This window comes from Peromyscus leucopus, chromosome 4 (assembly GCF_004664715.2).
Source record: "Peromyscus leucopus breed LL Stock chromosome 4, UCI_PerLeu_2.1, whole genome shotgun sequence".
Lineage (NCBI taxonomy): Eukaryota > Metazoa > Chordata > Mammalia > Rodentia > Cricetidae > Peromyscus > Peromyscus leucopus.
This window is the reverse complement of record NC_051066.1, coordinates 65,500,977-65,511,614: the sequence shown is the minus strand read 5'-3', so window position 1 is coordinate 65,511,614 and position 10,638 is coordinate 65,500,977. Positions and strand designations below refer to the sequence as shown.

Sequence of the window (10,638 nt, the reverse complement as noted above, 5' to 3'; positions counted from 1 at the left end):
ATCAAGATCCAATGTAAAATATGTTTATCTTCCTAAGTACAGGTATAATCTTGGTCTTTTTAATCTTAAAATGTATCATAATTTTGTATTTATCTACTAATACATGTAGCTTATTCATGTTTTTGTTTATTAGATTGTTATTGAAATCATTGAATGACATTTTTGCCTGCCTTCCTGATACCTTTCCCCAAACTTAATCCCAGTGCTAATTTTGTTAATTGTAGTTTGCTTGTCCAATGCAGAGTGGTCAGCCCTGAAACCATAACACACAAACAAAAAGGCAGACTCAGTAGGTTGCAAATATACATTTGTGCATATACACACATGTAGATGTAACCAACCGTCTTATTAAAATAAGAAACACAGAACAATGTAAAAGAGAAAGCCAAGAGGCCAGAGCTCAGAGCTAAAATCTTACCTCCTGCAGTGCTCCTAGCTTCCCCGAAAGAGAGCTACTTCTTATGTGTCTGTCTTTAAATAGTCTTTCTGTTCTGCCTTCTCATTGGTTGTAAACCCAAACACATGACTGCCTAGTCACTGCCTGTAAGTACCGCCCTCCAGTTCTTAAAGGCATATGTCTCCAATGCTGGCTGTATCCCTGAACACATAAAAATCTACCTAGCTCTTCTACCAAGTGCTGGGATTAAAGGCGTGAGCCACCACCACCATGCTCTTGCTATGGCTCTAATAGCTCTGACCCCAGGGCAACTTTATTTATTAACATACAATTAAAATCACATTTCAGTACAAATAAAATATCACCATACACACATACATGTAACAATGACTAAAGAAAATGAAGCTAGTAACTTGAGAGTGGGGGGGCATGAGAAGAGGTGGAGGGAAGAAAGCGAGGGGAAAGACTGATGTAATTCTCTTTCAATTAAAATGTATTTTAAAATATAGTTTGACTATAAATGTGTGTATTCTTGAACTATATCATTTTTATTTTGTGTATTATAATTAAATTATGTACCATATTGTTTTCTGAATTCCTTAGATATTTGATCACATTGGATGCTTCTCCACTTAGAGTTATATGATACACAGATCAGCCATGTTATCTTACAAATAATATATTTTAGGTTCCTGGATTTAATTTATTTGTTAAACTAATTAAAAAACAACTTTTGGTGGATTTTATCTCCTACTTACAGTCTTGTATCTAGACCCTTGTGATGTTGAAAGGCCAATATTTAACTAAATACATGAGGATACATTACTGGGACCTAGGGCAAATCATAGCATTGGAGGTCTTTGGCACCACTGCTTCTTAGAAAATAATAATTTTTTCTATAAACCATTGTCTTATGACTATTGAATATAGATTAATAGAATAAATGAACAGACTGAGGGTAACTGTGACTTCATCTCACACAGATCTAGGCCTCCATCAAAGGCTTTCACACCCGCTGAAGGACAGAACTATGATTGTCAGGGTTTCCAAGAATCACCAGGTGCAACAGAGCCTGCAGTTCTCAGACCCACATCCCTGAACCTGAAACTTCTTATGCAGGTTCTCCTTCATATTCAGCATGACCTGAGTCTTTCTGGAGTGTGATTGGGTAATCAGGCTGAGGCTGCTTCCTCTTTCAAGTGTGTTTAACATTGCTTGCCTACCTAAATATTTCATTATGGGTAACTTATAGTTCTTACACATTTTGAAAATTTCCTTTAACATTATGAATTTTCCAAAGGAACTTGGCAGTTAGCAATTCATTCTTGGCACAGTCCAAGGTTTTTACCTCCAGAGACTATTGAAATGAGAAATCTATGCAAAAGAGATGACTTCATTTGAATTTGTTCCAAATATACCAACAAAATTATCTACTAAAATAGGAATGATGTCGTAGACCATATAGTGAATATTAATGAAAGAAATGTTTTTCTGGTTGTATGATTCAAGATAGCTGCAAACTCATACTCTGCTCAAGTTGGAGGGTACTTATTTAGTTGTTGAGGTATGTTATTTTTTTTTCTGTGTTTATCATTGCTTATGAGAGTTTGTGAGAAGCCTCGATTTCTTGGAACTTTCCAGATGCAGGAACATGTTTTTAATAACAAAGGGAAAAAAAAACACTCAGGGGATTTTGCTTGAATGACTTAAAGACTGAAGACTTCTGTTTCTACTCTACTATGTATCTTAGTGTTTCAAAGAATTTAAATTGCTGTCTTTGCCTTGTTGGGCACCTGGCTTATTTGTGAGCCAAGTAAATGCTCTTTTAAAAATAGGTATTTATTTTTGAGATTATAGTACAATGACAGCATTTCTCCTTTCCCCTTACAAACCCTTCCATTTACCCCTTCCTAATCTCCTTCAAATTAATGTGCTCTTTTTTCACAAATTGTTACTGCGTATGTGTGTGTGTGTGTGTGTGTGTGTGTGTGTGTGTGTGTGTGTGTATACAACCATACAACTTGTTCAGTCCAGATAATGGAAATGCTCTTTAATACTTTTACACCAAATGATTGAAATGTGTGAAAGTGCACACAGTTAAATTTAATGATTTTTTTACTTGTTTCCGCAAGTTATTCATTGAATTTGTCTTTACTTTTGGCATAGTTATTAAAACATAACATCTTCTTTGCAAGAACAAGCTTCCCCAGGTGTTGACAATATCCAACTACCCTTCACAGTAAGTTTTCACATTATATTTAAGTGTTTTGTGTATTTGAGGGATTAGCTTGCATGCACTTGCACTTCTCTAACAGACTAAGGTATGGGGAGGTGATGTGGAAATGCATTTGCTGAGGCCGTTTGGAACTGTTGTTGCTGCTGTGTCCTGAACACACCCACTGCATCACTCTGCCTTCCTCACTACTATCTCCTCTAGCTAGTCCTCTGTGTCCTCACACAGCTTTGCTACTGCTTTCATGGCACCTGTACAACTGTGATTTTATGTGTCTGTATAAAAAATAAGGACCCATAAATGTGAGAAAACATGTAGTGTTTGTTTTTCTGATACCATCTTAATTCATTTACCTTGACTTTCTGCAGCCTCATCCATTTTACTACAAACACTATGAGTCTCACCCTTCTTAGTGGCTGAAAAATGGTTCATTGTTATACACTATATTTTAAGGCTATATTTTAAAAGACACATGTTTTAAACAATTGTGCTAATTTTTTCTAGATAAGCATTAACAATATTTTAAGCTTAAATTAGTCATATCATTCTTTATTTTTTTATAGTATCAAATCTTAGATAATTTATAGAATAGCTGACATGAGTTTAAGTGTGGTATGGATTAAGCCCTCTATTTTAACTTAACTATGTAAACAATTAGCTGACCTTTAAAAGTTTTGTTCTGGTGAAACCATTGATAAATAATGAGAGGCACTAAAACACAGAGAATTAAAAATTAGAAGAGACAGAATTGGACATAGTTACTTTATTTCTCTATGTTGTACAGTAAGCATGTCTTTATTAGTCTAATATTTCATAAATAACAGCTATAGATCTTCTGACCTAGATGGAAATAGAAATATGAATGAAATCCATCACAATTACTTCTAACAAAAGGCCAGATGCTCAATGTGAAACACTGCACATTAATCAGAAACCCTATTCACTTAAGACATTGCATATACATGACACCTTATACAAAACAATCAAACCAAACCAAACACCATAAGAAGAAGACTATGTAAAAGTCTCTGTTGTAAAAAATGTTGAAACAGAGGCAAAGGGAATGATTTTATTGAGTTGCTCAAGGTCACAGAGATAGTACATAAGGACCAGGAGGCTGCAAATCTTGCTCATAACTCCACAGGTCTCAGTGTTCATCACTGGGCTACTTTATATCTCTAAATGTGGCTCAGATTCTAGCTTGGTACATTGTGAACAATAAATTAGAGTCATTACTTGATTACAGTAATTAACACATTCCATTTTACTCAATTACTATGACCCAGGAATCAGAAATAAGCTTGGAAAGAAAAGGATTCCGAAGTCATCTTTTCTAATCCTTTTAGTTTTCAGTATGAAAAACAAACAAATATATTTATGACTATAATTATATGTCTAGAGATGACCCAACACCATGCCTTTTTGCACTGTTTTATGTGTTTTCCTCTGAGAATGCTGTCCTCGGCTATTTTGATACTGAATTTCAGTGTGAGCACTCTGAGTACCTAGGAAGCATTAGTATAAAACCATACCCCACTGCTCACTATCTTTCCTTTCAGTTTCTCTTTTCTCAGCTCTCACTATCCAGTTTATGCTGATAGTCTTGACAAAGTATGTTGGCTGTTGGTATAGTAGTTTGCTAAAGTAATAGATTAGTTCAGCTATAAAATATTTGTTCAAATATTGATAGCCTGTAATGATGGTAAGAATTGATGTATTTAAACAGAAATATAGATCCTAAAAATGATCAAACTCAGATGAAGTAATTGCTATAGGCAGTAATATGCTAAACAATATTGAACTTATTTAAAACACATCAAAATCTAGTCCCCTAAGACTGGAAGAGACATACATGAAGAGTAAAATTCTTTTGAGGTCTCAAAACCCAGCAGAAAGCTGGATGCCCTAGGATGAGTGCTGCTTTGTGTGCTACATAGAACATATTATAAAGTACTCTTCATAGTACTAACAGTTTAAAAGCCTGGAGTGGCATTTGCTGACATACTTAAGAGTTTATTGCCACCTCTACATTTTAAGGTTTTTGTTGTTGTTGTTAATTTTGCTTTGTTGTTTCTGTTTTTGGAGGAATCCTTCTGGATGTTTGCTGATACCTCTGACAATAAGTAAGTGGTTTTAAACATATGACTGAGGCACTTTTGTCTGTTCTCTTATGTGGAGCTCTACTGAGGTCTTGAGGTAAAATCTAAGTACTTATCAAATTATTAGCACCAGGGGTGTGGACATATTTGTCAGAGGAACTAAGCTGATGACTACTTCTTATTTATTACTGTGAAAGTTATTGATGAAGATGTGCTTTGTGACAGACTGGATTGATGATCTTGTTCAAAATGTCATGGCAGGTTCTGTTCTGAGCTCTTGCCTCTTAAACAAGCCTGAAAGAAGAGTAAATGGAACTGAGTAACAATGTCACAGAATTTATCCTGCTGGGTCTCACTCAGGATCCTGCTGGGCAAAAAGCATTGTTTGTTGTGTTTTTACTCATCTACATTGTGACAATGGTGGGCAACCTGCTCATTGTGGGGACAGTGATTGCCAGCCCCTCCTTGAACTCTCCAATGTACTTCTTCCTTGCCTACCTGTCACTCATGGATGCTGTTTATTCCACTGCGATCTCACCCAAGTTACTTACAGACTTACTCTGTGCTAAGAGGACAATCTCCTTACCAGCTTGCATGGTCCAGCTCTTTGTAGAACACTTATTTGGTGGTGCTGAGGTCTTCCTTCTGATGGCGATGGCCTATGATCGCTATGTGGCCATCTGTAAACCACTGCACTATTTGACCATCATGAATCACCGGATTTGTATCCTCCTGTTGGTAGTATCCTGGACTGGAGGGTTTGCACATTCTCTGGTTCAAGTTATGTTTGTATATAACCTTCCTTTCTGTGGCCCTAATATCATTGACCATTTTGCCTGTGACATGTATCCATTACTGGGACTTGCATGCACTAACACTTACTTGATAGGACTGACTGTGGTTGCCAATGGTGGAGCAATATGTATGGTGGTCTTTGTCCTTCTCTTATTCTCCTATGGTGTTATTCTAAGCTCCCTTAAGAGTCACAGTCAGGAAGGGAGGCGCAAAGCCCTGTCCACCTGCAGCTCTCACATTACTGTGGTGGTTCTCTTTTTTGTTCCCTGCATTTTCATGTATGTTAGACCTGTGTCCAATTTTCCCTTCGATAAGTTCATTACTGTTTTTTACACAGTTTTCACACCCATGCTGAATCCTTTAATATACACTTTGAGGAATTCAGAGATAAAAAGTTCTATGCAAAAACTCTGGTGTAGAATGTTATGTACTTATAGAGTAAAGATGTTCTGTTGCTAAAGAATATGCTAATTCTGAGATATCAAAGAAACACCAAATTATCAAAAAAAAATCTGTCTGGCCAGTGAATTTCTAAAATATTCAACAGTTTTTTAAAATTATTTTTCATGATGTCATCATGATATTGAACTAATTAACAAAGAAATGTTTTGTGGAAGCATCATGTTTCTAAAATATCTATTGAACTTTAGCATACTATATAATTTAAATAATTTATTTCAGGATAATCAAAGTTTTTTATTTGACTTATATAAAATTTGAACTTTTCTTAGTTTGCATCTATGTTGGACTATCACAGAGCAGAAGAACATAAAGTATTTCCATAGTGATATGGAAACACCACCTATGATTTGAAGAACTTTTTTTTTTGCTTTGTATTCTTAATTTGACATAAATCTTATTATGTGTATGTAAGGCATACAGTGTGTTGATACAGAATGCAGATAATAAAAGAATTCCTCAAGTCAAAATAGTAACTTTTCCACTCAAATTGCTATCCATGTTTTTTCTTTTTATTTGATAATAGTTGAAACATTCTCACAGTGTCAGCTTTGTAATTCACTTTATTGCCTACATGCCATGTCATTGAATACAATACAATATTATTTTATAATTTGAGTTAATAGGATTAAATGTAACTTTTCTATGTCTTTTCTTTTTCATTTTTTATTTTCATCATTTACCCTTTTCCTTTTTTTCCTCCAAACCCTCCTATATAGCCCTCCTTGCTTTCTTTCAAATTCATGGCATCTCTTTTAAATAATTATTGTTATATGCATATATATATATATGTGTGTGTGTGTGTGTGTGTGTGTGTGTGTGTGTGTGTGTGTGTGTTCCTAGATATAATCTGCTCAGTCTGATAATGTTACTTGTATGATTGTTTTTAGGGCTGACCATTGGACATTATTGGACATTGGATAACCAATTGGTGTGTTTTTCTCTGGAGACTTTCTCCCATTTTTGGTATTCTTCAGCTGCTTGTGGTTCTTTTGTAGGGTTGAAACCTCGTGTTCTTTCCCCCATCTATTTGGCATGTTTATTGTTGTCCTTGTTTAGCTCATGCATATACAATCATGCTGGGGAACTTTATGGGTGTAGTTTCTTACATTACAAGGAGTCATAGTCTCACAAAAATCTCTGTGAACATCTCTGATTTTCAGAATCTTTTTACTTCTCTTTCACAATCTTCCCTGATCCTTAGGTATGGGAGTGTTTTGTAGATATATCAAGTTTGACTGGGCTCCACGTCTCTGCATTTTGATTTTCTGTAATGGATTTCACCTGCTGCAAAGATAAGTTTCCTTAAAGAGGACTGAGGATTCCACTTACCTGTGGATATAAGAGAAAATATTTAGAATGTAGTTAGGGATTATGTTGCTTTAGTAATATGATGGTTGTAGTTCTTCAAGATCAGTGACTTCATTGTCTTATACATTATCTAAGTCACCTTTTTGGGACAGCAGTAATATGGGAGTACCAACTTCTGTTCGAGATGTATTCTTTCAGCTATTAATTTTTATTTATTTGTGATGATACCTAGGTGTCTGGAGTTATGTTGTTGGTAGTGTTTCTTGGTATGGAAAGCTGATCTTTCTTTTGTTGAGTGGGTATCTGAAGCTCAGTTCCTGTTACTCTAGTTTTTCAAGTAATCAATCTGAAAGATTATGGAAAGTGATTATAGAAATATGGGAAAAACACAAAGCATGATAGCAGAGCAGGAAAGGATAGTTCTTAACCACCAATTCAGATATTATTACATTGGAAAGAATTCTAAAAGCATCTTGTTTAATCCCTTCATTTTTCATAGCACAATTGAGACACACATAATCATATTTCAAAATGATCCAAATCCACTGCTATTCTGACTGCAGAATTTTGTTTGATTATGTTGCTTTTAGGGATTTGGACAATGAATTTCTACACCCCCAAAGGTATTCAACAATTGCAAGGCATGTTTATACCTTGAGCTATGGCAATCTTTCTTATACTGTGTACAGAGAATGTGATGAAATATTCTCTTTGTTCACAGCGAAAGACTCAAAAATATTGATAAGAGCTATTATCTATGTATATTTTCCCAAGTTTTGAGCAGTACTTTAGGCAGGTTTCACATAGCAATGACAATAACAACAATAAAGTAGGCAAAGAGAGTAGATGCTAAGCATGTCTGCTGACAAAATGTTGAAATGTAGAGATAATTTATTTGATGGCCCAAAGTTATCTTCATTGGAAGATAATGAACCTGAGCTCATGTGTCTCCAATGTCCACTTATTCACTATTGTCTAATAATTTGTCCTCAAATATGTTTTTGATCTCTAGATACTATATTTGTAAATTGAATTCAAGAAACATATTCATTTAGGTTTTGATGCATTTAAAGTTAGTTTTTGGGAAGTTGATAGATATGGATTTAATAGAATACTTCCACATGTAGTCATCAAGTTTTATCTGAATCATTCGTGAAGATGCTGCTTTTTTCCCTTCCAGTATATGTCTTTGGAGTCCTTGTCAAATATTACATATCTGTAGTTAAATGTATTCATATTTGAGTCTTCTATTTTGTTCCATGGGTCTACATGACTGTCATTGTACCAGTTTATATTATTATTATGCTTTGTGTACTCTTCCTATTACGATAGTTCTGCAGTTTATCTTAAAAGGTGAAAGGTCATCCCTCCAGCATTTTTCTTTTTTTTTGCTCAGGATTGTTTTTACTATCCATGGTCTTTTTGAAATTTGACTTTTCCCCCATATCTTGTGAAGAATTTGATGGGGATTGTGGTGTGAATTGCATTGAATCTGTAAATGGATTTTGGTAGAATTTTTATTTTCACACAATTAACTCCACTATCCTGTAAGCATGAACTGTTTTTCCATTTTCTTTTGTTTTCAATTAAGAGATTTTCTATTCATTTTATATACCAACCACAGATTCCCCTGTCCTCCCTCCTCCTGCCCCTGGGGGGAATGTCTTTCCATTTTCGAGTGCCTTTTTCAATCTCCTTTATCCGGAACTTAAGGTTTTCATTTTGAAGGACCTACCTCAATGCTTAAGTTTATTTCTAGAGATTTTAGAACATACAGGTGTTCCCTATGAGCGTTATGTGCAGGAAAGGACTTTCTGAACAGGACTTCTGTTCGTTTTTCATTGCACAATTGAGACACATTTTGAGACCAAGAAAACAATCAATTGAGTGAAGAGGAAGACTGCAGGAGAAAGAATCCTTGTTAGAATACACATCTGACAAAGTTTTAATCTCCAGAATATATAAAGAAATAAAATAAAAAAATCAAAACAAAACTGGCAAACAAAAGATTCTCATCAATCTTTTCTAAAAATGTACTTGGTGTCTGAACAGGAAGTTCTCAAAAAAAGAAATTAAAGTGGCTAAGATATATCTCAAAAAATGCTAACCATCTTTAGATATCAAAAAAATTCAAATCAAAACAACTTTGAGATGTTCTTTTATTCTAACCAAAATGGCTAAAATCAACAAAACAATGGACAACAAATGCTGGAGAGGATGTGGGAAAAGTGCTGCTTTCCTTTACTGTTAGTGGAACAGCAAAGCGGTGCAGCCACTGTGGAACTCTAAAAAATCTAAATATAAATGTACCATAGGATTCAGCTATATCATCCCTTGGAACATGCCAAAGGACTTCATATACAACTCTACAGATAGTCATACTCATTGCTATTTTTATTCACAACAGCTAGGAAATGGAAACAACCTAAATGCCTTTCAATTGATGAATGAATAATAAAAATAAAGTATATATACACTATGAAATACTGTTCAACTGTAAAGAAAAATGAAAGCATGAAATTTTCAGATAATGAGTAAAACTCCAATATATACTATGTGAGGTTACACACACCCAAAAAGATGGACACTGTATGTTCTCTTTTATTCATGGTTCCTATCTTCAAGCCTTTAGGTCTAAGAAACCAGGAAAGTAAAAAGTTGCCATATGGGGTGTCTATAGAGACGGAAATACCAGTACTTAAATGATACGAAGGCTTGTATGAGAAATCTGACAGGGGATCTTTAATTGGAAAGGGAATGGCAAGTCAACACAGGAAAAGGAGCTTGGGGCAGGCATAACAAAACCATAAGGAATCCTAATGTTTTATCTACCTAAAATTACATTTAATATACACAAGTATATGCTTATACTTACACAGATATAGTTTAAATGAAGTTATGCCACTTGGACTGACAATGATTCACTCCAAAGCCTTAGACTAACTAATAAAATTTCAGTAAAAGGGACAAAAGCCTCCTTTCCAGTTGTTGGACAGAGGCACCTCAGAGACCCCATGAACAACATGGGCTGTTGTTCTTGCTCTTTGTTGCATACCAGAAGTTGAAGATAAGTTCCCATTGCTAAAGACACCATGTATGTCAAACATAGGAGCTGGAGGACATAAGCTGTGTGTGACCCACAATCTTCCTTCCTAAGAACTAGCATTCATAGCATTGGAAGGTGCTACAAGCTGACAGTGGAAGGAAGTAGCCAATATTCTTACCCAGCCATGATGCCTATGCGCCACAATGACCAGAATGGCAAGATTGGATAGCTCTAGAAAAAAATCATCCTGAGTGAGGTAACCCAGACTCAGAAAGAAAAACATGGTATGTGCTCACTC

At 35.1% G+C, this 10,638-nt stretch overlaps 1 protein-coding gene across 1 annotated transcript; it reads left to right on the top strand.

The window, feature by feature from the left end:
• Positions 1–5,035: 5,035 nt before the first annotated feature.
• Positions 5,036–5,983, top strand: LOC114685915 (olfactory receptor 4A16-like). Its single transcript, XM_028860554.1, has one exon. It carries the CDS (start codon positions 5,039–5,041, stop codon positions 5,981–5,983), a length of 945 nt encoding a protein of 314 aa, XP_028716387.1. The 5' UTR covers positions 5,036–5,038.
• The last annotated feature ends 4,655 nt before the right edge of the window (positions 5,984–10,638 follow it).

Excerpts from the sequence above, each read along its gene's own strand:
- LOC114685915 (XM_028860554.1), top strand. The coding sequence starts at position 5,039 with ATGGAACTGAGTAACAATGTCACAGAATTTATCCTGCTGGGTCTCACT.